Raw genomic sequence first — 21,683 nt, forward strand, 5'->3', positions numbered from 1 at the left:
GTGTGTGTATCATGAAAATCAGAATCATGACTCTTCCTTAAAAATCAGGAAGATTTTGGTCCTTGTGATTCTGAATGACCTTTTGGGAAAAAGCAGCTGCTGTCCTTAATTGTGAGTTCTCAGAAAAAGGAACTGCAGCATAAATCATGGTTATCTCTTAGGTTCACACATTACAATAACACAGAACATGGCTTCTTTGCTTTTGCCTTAGTATTATAGAGGGCCCTATGGCAGCAAGTGGCTGACCCAGGCTGATCTTTTCAACAAAGGCTAAGCCTTGTTAGTTTGTGGATGGGAGACCACTAGGACATGCCAGGAGTGCAGGGGAGGCTGGGAGGTAAATAAAAATCAATCTCCAAAGAAGGAAACGGGTAACCACTTCCATACTGTAACTAAAATGTAGTTTGGATACGTCCATGAGGTCCCCAGGATGTAAGGTTCACTTGAGGGAGGCTGTCTTACATCTAAACCCAGCCCTGGTGGGTTAGCAATCACGTTTTATCATTTAGGATTTATATACTGAAAGCTAGTCCCCTATAACTTGCCCGACAAGCCATGATTTGGCATGACATGTGGACCCAGGCAGATAGATGTTCACTCTGCATTCAGCTTTCCAACTGTCTTACATTTAGGGCTTAAACATGAAAAAACCAACTTGCCACTGAGCCCAGAAAGTCACTACTAGTGCTACTTCTCCTCCCTCCTCCCCCTCCATTTTGCTCAATGTATCCTCAGAAAGATGGAAAGCACCAAACTCATTTCTCCCGATACAATAATCCTAGCTTTATTGACAAATTTTATGCAGAGCGGTTTAAAGGGTGCGCTAAAACTACAGTTAGGGCGGCCACTTTCAACATGGCAGCTTGCAAACAAGCCTGTTACCTCCGATACCAGATCTGAATAGCTTTCGCTCGCTTAATCTTCCTCTGGAGCTGCAGGATGCCGTACAGGAGCGCCTCAGCCGTAGGAGGACAGCCTGCAGGAGGCAACACATTGGAGGACCTCAGAGGGGTGGAGCAGAGATCATAAAATTCCCAGGCTGTATGAAGGGGAGCTCCCCTCACCAGCTCTCCTTCACAAGTCGCTCAGAGATGGGTGGAAGAGACTCAAAGGTTTGCAACTGTATATAGAAGCCCATCAAAGTAGGTTGGCAAGACACCCAGTGACCAGTAGATAGCCACAGGGTATAGCCAACCCCAGCTCTTTGCTGGCTGCCTGGATTTTGCAACATAAATGGGGCAGAAGAGCCAAGAAAACATTCTCCAAGTTCCTGGTGAGGGTGGGATGTAGAGCCACCCCTTTCTCTAGCAGTCTGCAGTTCGTTTGTTTTTGCTGGTTGCGACGAAGGTTCCTGGCAACTCACTTGCTGTCTATACCAAGCAGAAAAGAGTCACATGCTCTATAGCAGTGTTTGTCAACCTTGGCAACTTTAAGCTGTGTGTGGACTTCAGCTCCCAGAATTCCCCAGCCAGCCTTGCTGGATGGGGAATTCTGGGAGTTGAAGTCCACACAGCTTAAAGTTGCTAAGGTCGAAACACACTGCTCTATATTATCCCTTCCACCAGTCTATCTGGAATTCCTTGTTCCCCAAGCAAATATTTAAGTGAGGGCTGAACTCTGCCCTTAAGAATGGGACAAAATGACCTCTCCTGGCCTCCACAGGGCTGGAGGGAGCCCAGGAGGGGGAAGGTATGCTAGGAAGAAAACTCCAGATGTCTTTCCTTTACCTGGCACGTAGATGTCCACAGGCACGATCCGATCACAGCCCCGCACCACGGAGTACGAGTAATGATAATAACCTCCACCGTTGGCACAGCTGAAGAAAAAGGAGGGACAGTGCCAGGGACATTTTCAAAGCAACAGAGAAGGCCTGTTTCCTCCCGGATGACAGACTGTTTCGGACCTTTCTGCCCTGTGGGGCCTTTAATTTTTTGAAATTTTATTTATTGTTTTGCGGCCAAGGGCCACGAGGCATACGTTCTATATTGGATGTCAATTGGCAAGTAAAGCTGATCACAAGCTTAAGTTCTTTGCTGGGGGCGGGTTTTGGGAGAGCCCAAAAGCTACCAAACAAAGGTGGGGCTGAAGAGCCTGGTTTGTCCAGTTCTGCTACCATCTGTGGAGCTGTCCCACCATGGAGATCTTTCCCAAAAAGCTGGTGACAATGACATCAAGCGATTCCGCAAGGACTGTTTTGAAAGCAGTCAATGAAAGTGCAAGGGTGCAGTCAAGGCTGTGTCCACAGTGGAACCCTGTTTGCATGACACATGTAACTGGGCCAAGAGGGAAGGGTCTAGTTTTAGCCCCAAACAGCTCCTCATTTAAACTAATGCACACAGACATGGATTTGGAATAAGCTGTCCTTCTCAGCTGCAGAACACAGACAAAGTCCAAGGAAATGGAGCTTCTTTAGGCACTCCTTTTTCCTTTTCACTCAACCCCCCAAATCTCTCTGCAGTAGCACAGACCTCCACTGCCATTTTGGGCCTCCAGCTCTGGTGGACCCCACCCCAACCCTGAAATATAGCCTCTCAGTCTCCTTCACAGGGGCTGGGAGGACTCGGGAAATGTCTGTTGTTCCTGGATGACCTGAAATTCTGCCCTGCCAGCACATAAGGCTAAGTCAGACACCTGGGGAAAATAATGATCTGGTCAGTTGTGTTGCGTAAACACAACAATAGTGCTGAGAAAACAACAAAATGAGAGGACAAAAAAGGGATGCACCCAGTCCTGAGGATAAGAAAATACTGAGTAAGATCTTACCTCCCCATGGACACCACGTAACGTGGCTCAGGCATCTGATCATAAACCTGCCAAAAAAAGAAATAGGAAGGGTTGCCCTTGAAGTGATGAGCTTTGCATTCAAGGTTATGCCCACCTTAGACTCCTGAGGGCTAGAAATCCAGTAAGGTTGGAAAAGCTACAGAGCCTGGGTTCTGGAATTCCCCAACAGCAGATCTGTCCTAGGTCATGTGACTGGGGCAGGCTTAGAATGGAGCAGGTGCCAACATTTTGAGCCACCATCCGGTTGCCCCTCTCAAAGGATCATTGGGGGAATTTATTCTAGATTTTTTTCCCCTGCAGCCCCAAGCCAGATCTGTCCCATTCTGAACTCAATCATTTTTTTTGGCTCCATGGCAAATCTGATCCCACTGTGTTCAGTTATGGGGCAGCAATCCTGCTGATGGACAGAAAACCAAGCAGACCGAGAGAGAGAGAGCCCTGAGCCCTTTAACATAATTCCTTTTGGATGTTCCATGGGGTTGGGAAGAATAAAAATGCAATGGAGGATCAGAAGCAGAAGCTCAGACTGATGAAACTTGGTTCAGCTGGGCCTTCTTGGTCATGAAATGGCTCCCCAGACGTAAACCACAAAAGGCACTTTGGTGGAGCAACCCAGAGAAACACTGAGGATGCACAAGAACTCCAGCCTGGGAGGGTTTCATGTTCCCAGTGAATCTCACACCCTAATTTCTGAGTACAACACATTGCTGCTCCCTGTCAGTTCTACAAACTTTTACCTTTGGCGTGAGCACCCAAGAGGTCATTCGATCCCCTCCCTGAAGGGCCGAGTAAGGACCATACTTGTACCTTCCGAAGGGCAGGGGCCATCTTGTTGGTCAAGGTGCCGGCCACAATCATGACATCAGCTTGCCGGGGACTGGCACGGAAAACCACTCCGAAGCGGTCCATGTCGTAGCGGGGAGAGGCCATGTGCATCATCTCGACAGCGCAACAAGCCAAGCCAAAAGTCATTGGCCACAAGGAGCTCTGAGGGAAGAAAAGGGGAAGGAGGTTAATGTACAGAAAAGCTGCCATTCCACCTCCCATTTATTTATTTATTTTTATTACCTCCATCTCCCCCACTCAGGGGACCCTGGGCAGTTCACAATAAAACAGTATAAAATACAATAAAATCAGAATAATATCAATAAATACACATATAAAATATAATAAAATCCAAGTGATGGCAGAACTAATGCCCCCCAAAGGGGACTGGAACCGGTCCTGGCAGGACTAGGGAACCAACCAGCCCCAAGAGTGGCTCTTCCTCTCCCCACTCCTGCATGGTGACAAAACCAGGTCTTCAGCTGTTTCCTGAAGTCCAGACGAGAGGAGGCCAACCTCACTTCCAGGGGAAGGGTGTTCCAAAGGGCAGGAGCTGCTGCAGAGAAGGCCCACCTCCTGGACCCCGCCGGATGGAGTTATCTTGCAGACGGGGTCCTCAGCATGCCCTCTCTGCATGACTGGGTGGGATGGGTTGATGTAACGGGGACAAGACGGTCCCTCAGGTAGCCTGGGCCCATGCCATGTAGGGCTTTAAAGGTGATAACCACCACCTTGAATTGGACCTGGAAGCAAACTGGAACCCAATGCAGCTCACAGAGCAAGGGAGTAATATGTGCTGATCTTGAGGCCCCAAAAACTGCCCGCGCAGCTGCATTTTGGACCAACTGTAGCTTCCGGATACACTTCAAGGGTATCCCCATGTAGAGCACATTACAGTAGTCTATATGGGAGATGACCAGGGCATGAGTGACCATTCAAAGGGCCTCCTGCTCCAGGAAGGGGCGTAACTGGCGCACAACATGAAGTTGCACAAGGGCCCTCCTAGCCACGGCTGCAACCTGCTCTTCGAGCAGGAGTCGTGAGTCCAAGAGGACCCCCAGGTTATGCACCGGGTCTGTCTGGGGCAGTGCAACCCCATCCAGAACCAAAGATGGCAAATTCCTAGGAGCCAAGGGGCCATTAACCCACAGCCACTCCGTCTTACCAGGGTTTAGCTGAAGCCTGTTGTTCCCCATCCAGACCCCCACAGCGCCCAGGCACCTGGAAAGGGCAGTCATAGCATCACTTACTTCCCCCGGGATGGCGATGTATACTTGGGTATCATCAGCATATTGATGATACCTCATCCCATGGAGACGGATGATCTCACCCAGTGGTTTCATGTAGATGTTAAACAAGAGAGGTGTCATGCGCTGCCTACTACTGAGTAAAACACAGACACTAATTTAGGGAAGATCAGGTTCTGGTTTATTTCAGCATAGTGCATAGCTAGAAAAAGCTGAGAGTGAAGGGAGCGCGCCGGTACGGGGTTTAAATAGCCCGCACCGGTCAGCGCCCCCCCCACCTTGAGTTGTGTCATCCCCCCAAGTCCTGTATGCTTTGTTGCCAGTAGGTGAGGGGTCGCGGGGCCCCTGCTGGTGCCCCGGGCTTCTCTCGTAATCGTTTTCTTCCTCCAGCCGGTGATTGCTTTCAGCTGAGCGATATCCTTTGCGTTCCTGCTGACAGCTCCAGGCGTGCCTCGTGATCCGCCCTGTCTTTGTCGCTCTTTCTTCCCCCTTTGCGTTCTTTTGACTGGATTTTCCGGCCGGGGTCGTTCCCTTCTCCTCGGGGTCTGTGTCTGTTGTTGTGCGTCGCTTTGCTTATCTTTTAATCCCTTGCTCTTGTTTCCGTGGTATTGTTATGTGTGCCGTTGTGCTGATGCATTCAGCTCAACAGTGCTCATGACAAGAGGAGAGAGAACTGAACCCTGCAGCACCCCACAATGGAGGGGTCGAGGGGCAGATCTCTCCTCTCCTATCACCACCGATTGGGACCGGCCCTGGAGGAAGGAGGTGAACCAGCGCAAGACTACGCCACCCACCCCCAACTCCCTGAGCCGACCCAAAAGGATACCATGGTCGATGGTATTGAAAGCCGCTGAGAGGTCAAGAAGAGCCAGGATGGATGCACTACCCTCATCCCGCTCCCGCCAGAGATCATCCATAAGTGCGACCAATGCTGTTTCCATCCCATAACCAGGCCTGAAACATGACTGAAAGGGATCTAGATAATCCATTTCATCCAGGATCCTCTGGAGCTGCAATGCCACCACCTTCTCAACCATCTTCCCCATAAAGGGGAGGTGGGAGACTGGACGAAAATTATCCAGTAAAGCAGGGTCCAGCGATGGTTTCTTGAGGAGGGGGCGCACCAGCGCCTCCTTAAAGGCCATCGGAAACACCCCCTCTCTCAAGGAAGTATTTACCATCGCTTGGACCCAACCACACGTCCCCTCCCGAGCTGTCTTCACCAGCCAGGAGGGGCATGGGTCTAATTGACAGGTGGTGGCATTTACAGTCCGGAGGATCTTGTCCACTTCCTCAGGTCCAACAGGATCAAACTGTTCCCAGATAACTGGGTAAGTACATTCCCCAGGCATCTCCCCAGACCCTGTTTCACGCTTGGAGTCCAACTGAGAGCAAATCCGAGCGATTTTATCCTGCAGATGCTCCGAAAACTCCTCAGCATGGCCCTGAAGATGATTTTCTGGGACCCCTTTCCCTAAGAGGAATCGTGTGATCCTAAACAGGGCCACTGGGCGGCATTCTGCAGATGCAATAAGAGCGGAGAAGTACTGCCGTTTCGCCACTCTTACTGCCACAAGGTAGGCCTTAATTGCAGCTCTAGCTTGTGTTCGGTCAGATTTGGTCTTTGTCTTCCTCCAGCGGTGCTCTAGACGCTGTTTTAAGCCAAACAGCCCTGCCCACAATGCAGGCTAGCATCTCTTTCCCCTTATGGTTTTACCCCATCAAATACAGGTAGTCCTTGACTTACAAACCGTTCGTTTAATGACGGTCTGAAGTTATGACAGCCTTGGAATGGGCGCTTTATGGCCTGTAAAGCACTTCCTAGTGTCACAAAGCGCTGCACCACCACCCCAACGGTCATGATCACATTTCGGGTGCTTGGCAACCAGCTCGCATTTACAACTGGTTGCAGTGTCCCTTGGTCATGTGATCGTGTTTTGCAACTTTTTTGCTGTTTTCTGGCCAAAAACGTCCATTGGGGAAGCTGGATTTGCTTAACAACCTGTGATTCACTTAACAACCCATGATTCACTTAATGACCACCGTAAAAATGGTCATAAAATCAGGTCTGGTCACGTGGTGACTCGACTTATGACGACGACAACTCACAATGGAAATTCCAGTCCCAACTGTGGTCGTAAGTCAAGGACTACCTGTATACTGCTGCAGTTCAAAACATGGAAGTTCTACACCTGTTTATCATGAGCTATAACCAGTGGATAATCTTTGGTGCCTCTAATTCTTCTACATGACAGCGCAGCTCAGCAATCAATCTTCCTCCCTGCCTGCATTATTACTGAGCCTCTGTAATTAAGAAGGCCTGAGATTTGATCTCAATGAATCTGTATCTTCACTCCCATGAAGATTAGGAACTTGCTATGTAAGCTGAGTTGTGCAAAATTAAAATACAGCATTGCGTCTTTACGCACTGACAGAGTACTGGATGCTGCAGAATGTTTACAGACATTCTAAGTGCAACAGAAAGAGGATTGCCAGTAACAGAACCTTGACCGATAATCTGACTTTCGTAGAGGAAAGCAGAATTCCAGCCTGGCTAGGGGAAAGTCTTAAATGAAGGTCCACAAGTGGGGAGGGACTAGAGAGGGGAGGGAATTAATGTTGGTTTGTAGGCCTTCCCCCTCTAACCCACCGAAAAGCAGGACACGGAGCTGTCATTTGGAATCCAAGTACAATGGATATCTGATGGATTTCAAACAAAGAGATGTCATTTGTGAGATCCTGTTGGCCCTCCCTGGTAAACCAGACAAGAAACACAACCAGATGAGCGACTTCCACTTTATTGTTAGGCTACATTAACAGCATCCTGCAAGTTGGAAAGTACCAATCTCCCACCCTCCCTTTTTACTGCCTGCCAAGTTGGGGCAGATCCTTCCTAAGTTTCTTCCTCTGCCCATTACTCAGTTGTGGGCTCCTCCCCCTTTTATCTGATTGTTCCCTAGGCAGCACCTCTCCCTCCCCCCATCTTCCAAGGTCATTCTCACATTTCATTACAGATCCCAGGAACCTTCTTGGAACAGGAAGAATCCATCTGGTAGCACACCTACTTACTCGACGAACCCAGTTGACCAAATCATCTAGCTTGGTGACAACGTATTCTCCTCGACTGCTGGGAAGCGCCGGCTTCTTCTGAACAACGGCACTGCTCTTCTCCTGGGTCTGGACAGAGCTGCAGGAAAACAACACAGGTCTGAAAACAAGCCAACGTTCCCTGACAAACCTCCAGTTCCTGCAGCTGATAAAAGCAACTTTGGGTCAACTGCCCACTGCCCCCAAAGCCCAACAGCCTGTCTCTGCCATTGGCTGAATGGAAGCATCTGAAAAATGGATGATCCGGGCATTCCCTTGGAAGGTTCATGCTTTCAAACTGCAGACAATGACTCAACCAGTGGTGTGATCAGTATCTGTGTTGCTACAGGTAGTCCTCGCTTAATGACCACAATTGGGACTGGAATTTTGGTTGCTAAACAAAGCAGTCATTAAGCGAATCCAACTTGATTTTATGACCTTTTTTGCAGCAGCTGTTAAGAGAATCACTGTGGTCCTCAAGCAAACCATGTGGATGTTAAGTGAATCATGCGGTTCCCCACTGATGGAGCTGGCTGGGAAGGTTGAAAATGGTGATCACGTGACCATGGGATGCTGCAAAGGTCATAAATTGAAACCGGTTGCCAAGCACCCAAATTATGTTCACATGACCATGGGGACGCTGCAACGGTTGTAAGTGTGAGGACCGGTCGTAAGTTGTTTTTTCCAGCACTGTTGTAAGTCTAAACTATCACTAAACAAATAGTTGTTAAGCAAGGACGACCTGTATTTAGTTTCTAAATACAAGATGTATTAAGTATTATTCCTAGTACGCTGATGGTTATTCCTTGTATTGCATTGATTATTCCTACTAATACTAGTTTCTTAATCTATTTTTAGAGTGTGAGGGAAGAACGAGTGGGAAAATGTACAAAGGCTGTTGGATATGTGTGAATCATTGCCTATGAAAGGGATTAGTGAAGTTGGAGATCTCATGCTCACTTGCAACTGAAACGGAAAGGTTCTACCTGTAGCCTGATGAACACTGGATTCCTGAGCCTATTCTGAATTCTGGAAACAGCCTGTGGATAAACAAGGGCAACATGGCGGCCTGCATGGACACAACACAACCTTTACAAGCCTAAAAAGAAAGGATCCTTTGGGGAGATTCTAGAAAGTAGCAAGCTAGGGGACCATACAAGCCCTTACTCCATAGCAGTGTTTCTCAACCTTGGCAACTTTAAGATGGGTGGACTTCAACTCCCAGAATTCCCCAGCCAGCCATGCTGCCTGGGGAATTCTGGGAGTTGAAGTCCACCCATCTTAAAGTTGCTGAGGTTGAGAAACACGGCTCTCTAGAGAAAGGATAAGGAGACTCTGCAATCACGTGGAAACTTGCACACAAGTTCATCTCCTCTGTCTTGCTTCTCACCCACTTTGGGTTAGCTACTCTATGTCATGTGCGCCGTTTCAATGTATTTGATGCATCGTAACGTTTCGCATGTCATTAATTGGATGCGTGTTTCATTTGTCTAGGGAGGATGGGAACGATTATCTTTTGGCTTTGCTTTGGAATGTATTTGTGTTATCTACTGCGCTCAAGGTTACTTTCCCAGGCTAGCAACTCTGACGATTGCTGGCACCTGTGCCGGGCGGGGCTGTTACGAGGGAGGCGGGATACGTTTGAAGCAAGGGTTTAAGTTTGTATTTGGCGCGCTTTTGCTCATTCTCAGCTTTCTCTGTATTTGTCTTTAGTACTCTAATAAATCAGATTTCATTTAGCATCCTCTTGTGAGTCTGAGTATTTGGGGCTAGGGCAATCATTACATAAAGCTGAGAATCTCAGTTCCTAACTCCGCTGGCCCCTGTCCAGGAAAGACAAGCGTCTAACCTGTGAGGGAGAGAGCCCGCGATGACCGAACCCGACATCGTGATGATGGAGGAAGGGGAACCGGACTCGACCGTGAGGCCGTCCGGCCGACCGTCCCAAGGTGGGGAGCTGTCCGCCATCAGAGAGGAGGCGAGCTCCGAGTCGGAGAGCGAAGCCGGGGGGCTGAAAACGGCCCCGGAGACCACCGTGAATTTTCCGGGCGAGCTGCTCACCTGGGATGAGACCCGAGGAGATGCCACAGCAGCGGGGGGCCCATCCTGGAGGCAGAGATACCCCTTATCCCCCAACGTGGTGCAGGTGCAGCCAACGGAGGGCTCACCCACTCCGGATCGGATCCGAGTGCTGGAGTCGAAAATGGATTCGTTGGAGGCTATCCTGAAACAGCTGAGCTTGGATGTAACCTCGTTGCGAGAGGTCCGGGAAGAATCAAGCCAGAGGCATTCAACCCCTTCTTCCCAGGGGCTGACCCCGGAACGGCGACGGGTGGTGCGGAGGCGCGAAGGGGACCAGTCGGTCCAGATGGAAATCGCAGCATCGCCTGGGCGATCGCCCCGGGGCCCCGTGCCGCCCCGAGTCAGGGAAGCACAAGCCGCAGCAGCCCCGGTGGTGGGGCGCAGCCCGGCGGGAGGCGGCATGCGAGACTTCCCTGTCAAGTTTGATGGGGACCCGACCAAACTCTCGTTCTTCCTGACGAATGCGAAAGCCTATATGGAGGAATGGGGGGCGGTTTTCCAATCGGAGAAGGCAAGAATCATCACCATTGCCACCAAACTGAAGGGGAGGGCGGCAGACTGGTATGTCCAGATGTGCCAGTCGGAAGCGCCTGAACTGGAAAATCTCGAGGAGTTCCTCTGGGCGTTGAAGCAACACTTCGAGGACCCCTTAGCAAAGGAGAGAGCAAAGCGAGCCCTGAAGGAACTCAAGCAGGGGTCCCGATCAGTGGCCGATTATGCTTTGGAGTTTAAAGCGCTAGCTGGGAAGGTGGATGACTGGTCCCAAGCAACCATTATCGAGCTCTTCAAAGATGGCTTGAATACAGAGGTGCTGCGCTGGTCCCTGGGGAGGGACGACCCATACACGCTGTATGAGTGGATCCTGCTGGCAGGAAGGGCTGAACATGCCCAGGAGATCTTTGCCCAGCGGAAGACCGCCAAGTCGGGGCGGGAGGTGAAGCCCAGCCGCCCATCGACCACCGGGGGGAAACCGGGACAACGACCCTGGGACGAGGAGCGGGAGAAGCGGTACGCAAAAGGCTTGTGTCTGAGATGTGGTAAGGAGGGGCATCGAGTGGCAGCATGCCCGAAGGCAAAGGTAGAGGAACGGCCCGGAAAACCGCCGGCGAAGTCCCCTGCGTTGCCGAGGAAACAGAAAGCTGCGGTGGCTGAGACCGAGGGAGACGATGTGATGTTCTACGAAATTGAAGGGGAGACCGAAATCCCGCAGCCGGCGGGAAACGCCAGCCACCTGCTCTAAAGGGCGCCGCTGGGCAGGTGGTAGAGGACGGGCGCGAGCCTCCATCGGTGAGTGGCACTTACCGCATACTCATGGTGAAATTGAAATTGGGTTCCCAAGTCAAGACGGTGGAAGTATGGGCCATGATTGATTCGGGGTGTTCCCGGTGTCTGATGCACCCTGACGTGGTGGCAGCTTTGGAGCTCCCCACTTTCCCTCTACAACGACCCATCGCATTTACTCAATTGGATGGGTCCATGGCAGGGGGCAAACCGGTCACCCATTTTACAGGGCGGGTAGCCTTGCAACTGGGCAGTCACCAGGAAGGGTTGTCTTTTGTCGTAGGGGGGCCATTGGTGGTGTTGGGGGTACCATGGTTGGTGCAGCAAAACCCCCAAATAAACTGGGTTTACCGGACCATCACATTTAGGGATGGGTTTTATCAAGCGGCAGAGGGGAAGGGTGCCCCAGAGGAGATGGTGGGGGTTGCGGCAGCTGCGACTCCGCCTTACCCGGCCTCTCCTCTGGAAGGCTTGCCGGCCGAGTACAGGATGTTTGCTGATGTATTCGGTGAAAAGGAAGCTGACCAGTTGCCCCCCCATCGAAAGACGGACTGTGCCATAGAACTGCTGCCCAACACTCAATTGCCTAAACCAAAAATTTATTCCATGACGCAAAAGGAACTGACTCTGTTGAGGGAATTTGTGGACAAAAATTTGGCGCGCGGATTCATTGAGCCGGCGAATTCACCCGTGGGGGCGCCGGTTCTTTTTCGCCCAAAAAAGGATGGGACATTGAGACTTTGTACGGATTTCCGCGGATTAAATGCCGTCTCAATTTCCAACAAATATCCCTTGCCATTGATAAAGGACATGTTGTCACATCTGGCCAAAGGCAAGATCTTCTCTAAACTGGATTTAAGAGAAGCCTACTATCGGGTACGAATCAAGGAGGGTGATGAGTGGAAAACTGCATTCAATTGCCCGTTGGGAGCCTTCCAGTATAAGGTGTTGCCGTTTGGGTTGGCTGGGGCCCCTGGGGTATTTATGCAATTAATCAATGAAGTTTTGCATGAACATCTGTTTAAAGGTGTACTGGTGTATTTGGATGATGTGTTGATTTATACGGAAACCATGAAAGAGCATGTAGCTCTGGTAAAGAAAGTCTTGTGTAAACTCAGATCTGCTGAATTGTATGCAAAGCTATCGAAATGTGCCTTTCATCGGACCCAAATTGACTACTTGGGGTATAGGATTTCTGATAAAGGTATAGAAATGGACCCTGCCAAGGTGCAGGCTATCATGGACTGGGAGAGTCCCCGCACCCGCAGGCAACTTCAAAGTTTCCTGGGGTTCAGCAACTACTACAGATTATTCATAAGGGGGTTCGCTGAGATTGCCTTGCCCCTAACGGAATTGCTTCGAACAAAAGGGGTGGGAGATACTAGGAGAGTCAAGAATCCCGGAGCGCTGTTGAGGTGGACGCCTGCTTGTCAAACGGCGTTTGAGCGGCTGAAAGCAGCTTTCGTCAAAGAGCCCATTTTACAACACCCTGATCCCTCAAAGCCTTTCGTTGTACAGGCAGATGCCTCCGATTATTCTATTGGCGCATTGTTGATGCAAAAAGACGAGGCAGGATGCCTCAAGCCCTGTGCCTATCTATCCCGCAAGTTCTCTGAGACTGAGAGGCGTTGGCATGTTTGGGAAAAGGAGGCATTTGCAGTAAAAGCTGCATTAGAAGCTTGGCGGCATCTGTTGGAAGGGGCAAATCATCCCTTTGAGGTATGGACTGATCATAAAAACTTGGAGGCACTTAGTACCCCTCGAAAACTGAGCCCTAAACAGGTTCGTTGGGCTCAATTTTTCAATCGATTCAATTTTCAGTTCAAATTTATTCCAGGGAAAAAGAACTTCTTGGCTGATGCCTTGTCAAGGCAACCTCAAGACTCTGGGGCGGCGCCAGATGTGGTAAGCACCCTATGGTCGGCGCCCCAATTGGGCATGCAGGCTGTGACGCGAAGCCAAACGCGCGCGCAGCAACCGCCCACCACAAGCGCTGTTCAGCCAAGCACTTTGTCAATTCCCTCCCAGTTGCAACAAAAGTTTTTAAAAGAACTAAAAACGGATACTTGGTTGCTTGCGAATAAAGACAATGTTACTTTTGACAGAGGCTTCGCTTGGAAATCCGACCGCCTCTACGTTCCTGAAAACCTCAGAAAAGATGTGTTAACACGTTCACACGATGACAAACTCGCAGGTCACTTCGGGTTTGTAAAAACCTTGCACCTCGTTCGGAGGCAATTCTGGTGGCCCACATTACGTAAAGATGTCAAAGACTACATTGCTTCCTGCACTGTCTGTGCAATGTCCAAGCGCAAGGTGGGCAAGCCCCAAGGGCTGCTGCAGCCGGTAGCAGCCCCCTCTTCCCCTTGGGAAGAAATCTCCATGGATTTTATTGTAGAGCTACCACCCAGCCAACGCAAAACGGTCATTTGGGTGGTCAAGGATTATTTCTCCAAACAAGCTCACTTTATCCCTTGCGTGTCCATTCCGTCAGCACGTCAATTGGCCCGCCTATTCCTTGTACACGTGTACAGGCTACACGGATGTCCCTCCCGCTTGATTTCGGACAGAGGTACACAATTTACCTCGCAGTTTTGGCGGGCGTTTCTCAAGCTGTTAGGCACGAAGCAAGCCCTGTCCACGGCTTGGCATCCTCAGACGGACGGGGCCACTGAGGCGGTTAACTCTACTCTAGAGCAGTACCTTCGCGCTTTTGTGAATTATCAGCAGGACAATTGGGTAGACCTCCTACCATTTGCTGAAGTGGCTTACAACAATGCAGTGCATCAAAGCACTGGGCAAACCCCGTTTCGGGTAGCTCAAGGTAAAGACTTTGTACCTATCACTGATCTCCCACAACCTCCTGCAGGTGCAGTCACTACAGATGATTGGTCAACACAACTGGCTGACTCTTGGCCAATGATTCAAAAGGCATTGGCTGATGCACAGGCAGATTATAAACTGTATGCTGATCGGAAGCGAGCCCCACAACCTGCATTCCAAGTTGGGGACTCGGTATACCTTTCTACCAAGTTTATCAAGTCTGCACAACCTTCAAAGAAACTGGCGCCTAAATTTGTGGGTCCTTTCCCAATTGTCGCTCAGATTAACCCTGTGACTTTTAAACTGGACTTGCCTCATAACCTTAAACGCTTACACCCTGTTTTTCATTGCAGCTTACTCAAACCGACTATTCCTTCTGATCGCTGGCATCGGCAACCTCCACCTCCCACCCCCATCATGATTGATGGTCAGCAACACTTTGAAGTTAAAGAAATTTTGGACTCTAGACGCCTTCGCAATACTTTGCAATATTTAGTTCGTTGGAAGCATTTCCCTCATCCTGAGTGGGTCGCTGCACCAGATGTGGCTTCCCCGGTTCTGGCGGCCCGTTTCCACTCCGCTTATCCCTCGAAACCAGGTCCCTAGGGGTATTTTAAGGGGGCGGTATGTCATGTGCGCCGTTTCAATGTATTTGATGCATCGTAACGTTTCGCATGTCATTAATTGGATGCGTGTTTCATTTGTCTAGGGAGGATGGGAACGATTATCTTTTGGCTTTGCTTTGGAATGTATTTGTGTTATCTACTGCGCTCAAGGTTACTTTCCCAGGCTAGCAACTCTGACGATTGCTGGCACCTGTGCCGGGCGGGGCTGTTACGAGGGAGGCGGGATACGTTTGAAGCAAGGGTTTAAGTTTGTATTTGGCGCGCTTTTGCTCATTCTCAGCTTTCTCTGTATTTGTCTTTAGTACTCTAATAAATCAGATTTCATTTAGCATCCTCTTGTGAGTCTGAGTATTTGGGGCTAGGGCAATCATTACACTCTAAGGTGTAACTATGAAAAGACTGGATGAATGAATGGAGGGATGGATGGACGGGAGATTAGCAAGTAGGATTACTTAGGGTTGTAAGAAGCTCAGTTTCTAATATCTGCTTTATTATTATTCTAAAAACAGTGCTGTATTGATTTAAATGCTAGTATAGGTAGTCCTCATTTAGCAACTGCCTCATTTAGTGACCATTCGTAGTTACCATGGTGATGAAAAAGTAACCGTGTGACCAATCCTCACATTTATGACCTTTAGTTTGTAAAGCAAAGGAAAACTGAAGTCAGATAATAAGCACCATTGTGGTTTTACTTAGTGGCCACTTCACTTAACGACCGAGTTACCAGTCCCAATTTTGTACACTAAACAAGAACTAGCTGTACTGTGTTTAGGTTGCTCAAAATTCCCCCCCAATGATACCACAGTCCGAACCTGGTTTGTCAATTGGAGGCTCAATTAAAAATCAAGTAAGCTTGTGCATAAACTTCTATGTAATGTTGTTCTGCAAAATATTTACTGGAGTGAATAAATCAATAAAAGAGGTAATTATGAGGTTGTTCAGGAGCAGAGAATACCTGTCAGCACTCTCAGCCGAAGAAGTCTGATGCAGCAAGCGGGTAGGACCGGTGCACCCCACAATGGCCCTGTTTGAAGAACAGCCAACAGTTAGCGTCTTAAAAGTGGGACCCCACAGCAATCCCTGCAGAGTAGGGAGCCTGGGCTGAAAGTCACAGAATGCAGACAGCTGCAGAGATGACCTTGGAGAAACTGCAGAGGTGGTTACAAAAAAACATGCTTTAAGCCTGGAAATAGGGAAAACATTAGGAAAAAATTCAGACTGGCTCCGTCTTAACTCCCTGGGGTGGAAGAGGGAGGGAAGAGAAGACGCAGCCAGGCTTTCAAGATTCTGTTACTGCAGCTTATCTCAATGAAATAGAGTTCCAGTCAAACTGGCGGAGTCTGTTTCCCAGTCTGTCCTGCCTCAAAGGGCTGATAAAGAGTCTCTGAAGACCGAGATTCTATCTCACTCATGGCTTCTGCAGCCTTAGGCCAAGGATCAAGACTGGATGAGGGGTGCGGCGGGAGAGGAGTCAGGAAAATACCGAAGGCAAGGGGTCTCAGTCACTGCCTTGAAGAGGGGCTGGTAACTCTGCAAACGAAACGCTGGTCTGTTATGCAAAGGAGTTTCAGGGACAATCTCTGCTGCTACATTTTCCCCACATCTCAAAAGGCATGACTTCCTTCTAGGGGACTGAAAGATTCAACAGCCGCCAAACCGAGCATTTGCCAAATTATTATTTTCCCCAGCCCCTAAGAAGTGAGCACACACCTTTAACCAACCTAAATGAATCCTGTCTCCCCAAAAGACTATGCAATATCAAGTCTCGGAGGTCTTTCAATTTGTGTTCATCTTTCCGAGGATGCTTTCTGAGTATCCGTTTAACTCGTAAGAGGGATTCGTGGGGGGAAAAATACTCCGTAACAGGCTAATTAAAATAGAAAAATCGTCTATCCAGGATTTTGAGCAAGGAAGGTCAGATCTCCAGATCCTTGCAGAATGAATGGAAGCTTAACGGGCCAAAGGAAAAAAGTACAAAGTAATCTAGATGTGCAGTGAGCTAACTCACCTGCCTACATTTATTTATTTGATTAAATTTATTATAGTTGCCCACTCCAACAGACTCCAAATTTCTTAGTCTCTAAAACTACCTGGTGACTTAAGCAGCCTTAAGTAAGCAAAACAAATAATTAATTGCATGATTCTTTGCCAGTTCTCTCCCCTCTGTATATTTTTAGACTGGAAGCCCCTTGGGGCAGACTGGTCCAACCTCTATATGTGAATAAATAAATGAGCAAATTTGGTCTAGTGTTTAAGGTGCTGGGCTAGAAACCAGGAGGCTGTGAGTTCTAGTTCCGCCTGAGGCACGAAAGCTGGCTGAGTGTCCTTGGGCCAGTCCCTCACTCAGCCAAACCTACCTCACAGGGTTGTTGTGGGGAAAATAGGAGGAGGAAGGAGTATTAGGTATGTTTACCACCTTGAGTTATTTCTAAAAATAATAAAGGCAGGATGAAAATAAAAATAAATAAAAGTACAGAAATTCGCTTATATCTGGTAGTGCTAAAATTAGCATGTTATATTTTTATATATAACATGCTGTGTATTTATAGCAAATTACTATTTATAGATGCTTTGGGGGTTTTTTCCTTCTCTTTAATTTGAATACCTTAAAAGTGCATGCTGTGAAGCTGCCATATCTTAAAATATTTACAAGCATTCGTGCAGAAAGATACTCCAAATGAAATGAAAAATTTTATTGTGGTCATTAACCAGCACAAAACTCCAAATAAAGCCGTGCATTTTTTTTAAATATTTGAGAGAAAACGTAAAGTACACTTAATTAATTTTGGCATCAAACAAATAATTGGGCTCTAATACTTCTGAGTATCAGAATATTCTAGGATATTTACACAATGTGTAAAAAAAAGTACAATTTTTAGGCTGCAATCCCAGTGCACATAGCTGTCGATAAGCACCATTCAACATAGTGAGACTTACTCCTGAGTAAATCAAACTTAGGCAAAGGATGGCACTGATACTGTAGTTTTGTTTGCTCAATAAATGTTTATGTTGAGTTTTAAATCCTGTATTTTGTAACGGTTGAAAACCGCTTTTATTGTTTGTGTTAACAGAAAGGTGGGGTATAAATTCAGTAATAAAGAAAAATAAAAATTAAACAATTCAAAAGAACAAAGTTAGATCTCCCTGCACTTAAGGCACATTTCCACAGGGCTTCAACCTCCTACAAGTGTCAATTCAGTTTTGAGAAGAGGTTCTTTGCAGAGTGGACTTTGGCAGACTTACCTTGAAAGGAACAAGCCTCGCGGGACCACGCAAGAAACTGAAAAGAAATAATAGGTTGACGTGAAAAGAAGAAAACACAGGCTGAAACATTAGGAGGCTGACAGAGAACACGAGGGTGAGGTGCTAACACATGATCGGCAACAAGGCTCTTCCACAGAGAGGAGGCCCAAAGGGCCAATGATAAGAGCTCCTCCCACTACTGATTCAGCCAATGGCATATTTTATCCCCTCCTCCCCAATCTGAGTGACAAGAAAAGCTTTGGCAGCACCCCTGAGGAGGCCATGGAGCCGTGTCCTTCCTTTGCCTTGGCTCATGCATGGAATTCAATCACTGTGGGGCAACTAGCAAATGAACAACTTGCAGTTCCAGGCCGAGAAAATATGGATAATCACTAGGGCAGTATTTCTCAGCCTTGGCAACTTGAAGATGTGTGGACTTCAGCTCCCAGAATTCCCCAGCCAGCCTAGAGAGACAGTTTGGTCTAGTGGTTAAAGCAACAGGGCTAGAAAGCAGGAGACTGAGTATGAAAGCTGGCTGGGTGACCTTGGGCCAGTCACTCTCTCAGCCCAAGAGCCAATCAGGTGCTGATGTTCAGGATTACACTGGAAAAAGGCTTCCAGAAAGCAAACTCTTAAAAAACTGGAAGAACAGGTTGTCTTCCCCTTCCCCTTGCAACATGATAGAAATTACTAAATAAGTGTTTTCAAATATTTTATTTACTTATTTATTAAATTTACACATCGCCCATCTCACTACAAAAGTGACTCTGGGCGGCTTACAAATAAAAAGGCATAAACACCATTATAAAAATGCAGAACCTACAAGAAGGTAAGAGAGAAAAACCAGAAGGCGGAAAGAGCATCTTCAAACCACCAACCACACCCAGGGTGAAGAATCAAGAATTAATCAATGAATCGACTGATTAAGGATTAAGAAGGATCCCCTCTGCACTGTCCTTGCGAATGGCTTGAATAGGGAGCAAGCCAGAGTGGAAAAGCTGTCTCTGGCTTTTTGTTTTTTCAAACATCCCGTGGGATGCTTCATATGATATTGGTAAAATCTTTTATAAAATTGTTTTATAAAGTTTGTAAAATCAGGCATGACTCACTTAACTGCCTCACTTAGCGACAGAAGTTCAGGTGCCAATGGTGGTCGTAAGTCGAGGACTACCTGTAATGTTGTGTTGCCAGTCTGCAAAAATGACCAATTGCAGAGAGGCAGTTGGTTTAAAAGAGCTGTTTGTTGCCAGACTGGTTCTGTGCTTGTATATCTGGCCTTGTTCTGCCCATCCCTCCCTGTCCAAGGAGGCAGCCATCTCCAGTTTCTTAACGCAGGGCTCGCATTACAATTTGGCTCTGACTACTGGGCAGGTCCCTCTCTTCTATTATGTTCCTTCCAACATTCAAGATTTTGGGGTAAAAAGTTCTTAGAGGTTCTTCTCTCAAACTGGACCAGGGGCTCCCACTTTTTTCCAGTGGGAGCCCCAACACTCCTATACTAATTCCCGTGCTTGGGGCAACCTCCCAGAGTTACTGGGAGTTGGGCGGCATATATATTTAAGAAATTATTACTATGATTAGACCCAAGTTGCTAAGCAGCAGGGCTATTGAACCTCTCCAGGGAACCCCACTGGTAACTGAGGTGAAGTTTCAATGCAGCACAATCCTCCTCTCCTGAAATCTGTCCTGATTTATTGATCCATTGGAATTACATCCTGTCTTTCATAGGACTTATGGCAGCTATACATAATGCTTCTGCTTCCTATCTTCCCACAAACAACAGCCTTGTGAGGTAGGATGGGATGAGAGAGAGGGATGGGCCCAAAGTCACCCAGCCGGCTCCCATGTCTAAGGGGGGAACAGACTCAATCTCTAATCCAGCACCTTAACCAGTTCACCAAACTGGCTCTCACATTCTCTCTGGTTACTATACCCACTGGGGCTGCTCTGGAAATGCTTTGAAATGTTTCTGCTCTGAAAACGTGTCCAGGACAGCAAGGTTCTGAATAAGGAATAATTTAACTGAAAAGTTTAGTTATCCTGTGTCAGATCTTTGGCACGCCTTTGTCAACTGGCTGTGGGGTCTTTCAAGTCTCTCTGGTCTACCTCTAGTTGCCCAGAGTTGCAGTTGTGACTGAGGTGGCCCATACATTGATTTCTAAATGAATAAATCAGCCGCAGGCATTACTCTAAAGAGGAAGACATAATCCAACAACACAAGCTCAAATACAGCAGGACTTCCTTCCAGGAAAGTATATACCAGGTAGTCCTCGTTCAGCAACCACAATTGGGATCGGCACCTTGGTCATTAAGCTAAGTGGGTGCTAAGTGAAATCATAACGGTGTTTATGATCTTCCCTTTGCTTTACAGACCTGCAAAGGTCGTAAACGCGAGGTTTGGTTGCAAAGTTACATTTTCATCACTGTCTTAACTGCAAATGGTCGCTAAACGAAGCAGTAGCTAAACAAGGGCTATCTGTATAATCAAGGAACCTGCTTAAAATCCTGGAGATCCACAGTTAGTCATTAATGGGGTTCATACATTGCACAAAGCCCCAACATCACCAACCATGTGATGGTTTTGCAAATTGCAAACAGATTCCAGATTATCATCTATCTGGTTTGTGCTGCCTGCTTCCTCCTCTCCAGCAAGCCAAGAATCACCCACCAATAATTGTCAGCAGCCTGACGAAGACAGGCCGCCGTTATTTCAAAGTCAGGGCTCCACATTCTCAGCACAAACTACCTCGCAGGGTTGTTGTTGTGGGCAAAAGTGGGAGCAGGGAGTACGAGGAGTGCTGCCTGGATGCAAGATGGGGTATCAGGTGAAGCCAAACACGAATAAAACAGGGAGGAGGCTGGAAACCAGGCCCTGTTAATCGTGCTGGGCCTCATTCTCCAGCTAAAGAGGAGATTTGAGGGCGATTCAGAGAGGGATTTTCTGATAGGGGCAGCTCCTAAACTGTGGGAGTCTCCTTCGGGAGGGTTTTCAAGGGGGGGGGCTGGCTAGGGATGAATTAGAGCAGTGTTTTTCAACCTTGACCGCTTGAAGATGTGTGGACTTCAACTCCCAGAATTCTCCAGCCAGCCTTGCTGGCTGGGGAATTCTGGGAGTTGAAGTCCACACATCTTCAAGCGGTCAAGGTTGAAAATCATAGTTTGGAGGATCCCTTCCCTGAGCAGCGTTGGCCTAGAGGACCTTTGGGTGCCCGCCAACTTATCCGTTCTCGGTCTGGGAAAATGGAGGGAGGGCGGAGTACCCCCCGCGCCCCCCAAAGAGGTTCTCCACTCTCCACGCCCAACATCCGACTCCCCCAAACCGCTAGCTCCTGCCCTCCTTGAAACCTTGCCCCCCAGCCCACAGGAAGCACCCCCCCCGGCTCGCACTCACCGGGCAGCGCAGCCATCACCGCGTCTCCCTCCCCTCCCCCGCAGCCCTTCAAGACACCTTTGCGACCGCCGGCGAAGGACAGGCCGTGCGCCCTCCCTGCCGCTCCGGGTGGGAACCGGCGCCGCCTTGCCGCGCGTTCCGGCGGAGAGCAGGGCGCCGGCGCCGATGCTGCCCCCTGGCGGCTGCGAAGGGGAGAAGGAGCGAGCGAGCCCAGACCGACTTTGGAGAGGCTGCGCGCGCTTCTGATGCTCTTCTTTCCTTCTGCATTCTTCTTCCTGTCGCCTCTTTTATTTT

The 21,683-nt window shown here is 48.5% G+C and overlaps 1 protein-coding gene across 2 annotated transcripts; it reads right to left on the minus strand.

The window, feature by feature from the left end:
* Positions 1-768: 768 nt before the first annotated feature.
* On the minus strand, positions 769-21,515 carry NDUFS7 (NADH:ubiquinone oxidoreductase core subunit S7). 2 transcript variants are annotated; one of them, XM_063290882.1, is made up of 8 exons: positions 21,390-21,515; positions 17,999-18,035; positions 15,727-15,779; positions 7,926-8,062; positions 3,592-3,771; positions 2,764-2,810; positions 1,728-1,816; positions 769-976 (listed from the first exon to the last, which is right to left on the minus strand). In XM_063290882.1, the coding sequence occupies exons 1-8, from the start codon at positions 21,403-21,405 to the stop codon at positions 879-881; spliced, it is 657 nt and encodes a 218-aa protein (XP_063146952.1). In that variant the 5' UTR covers positions 21,406-21,515; the 3' UTR covers positions 769-878. The 2 variants fall into 2 exon arrangements, with proteins under 2 accessions (XP_063146952.1, XP_063146953.1); XM_063290883.1 differs by having other exon boundaries at positions 7,926-8,043; positions 15,711-15,779.
* Between the last annotated feature and the right edge of the window lie 168 nt (positions 21,516-21,683).

This window comes from Candoia aspera, chromosome 1 (assembly GCF_035149785.1).
Source record: "Candoia aspera isolate rCanAsp1 chromosome 1, rCanAsp1.hap2, whole genome shotgun sequence".
Lineage (NCBI taxonomy): Eukaryota > Metazoa > Chordata > Lepidosauria > Squamata > Boidae > Candoia > Candoia aspera.

Coding starts and splice junctions, on each gene's coding strand:
- NDUFS7 (XM_063290882.1), bottom strand. Junction 15,780..17,998: donor CGAGGCTTGTTCCTTTCAAG/GTAAGTCTGCCA, acceptor TTCTTCAAACAG/GGCCATTGTGGGGTGCACCG. Junction 1,817..2,763: donor TACGTGGTGTCCATGGGGAG/GTAAGATCTTAC, acceptor CTTTTTCTTCAG/CTGTGCCAACGGTGGAGGTT.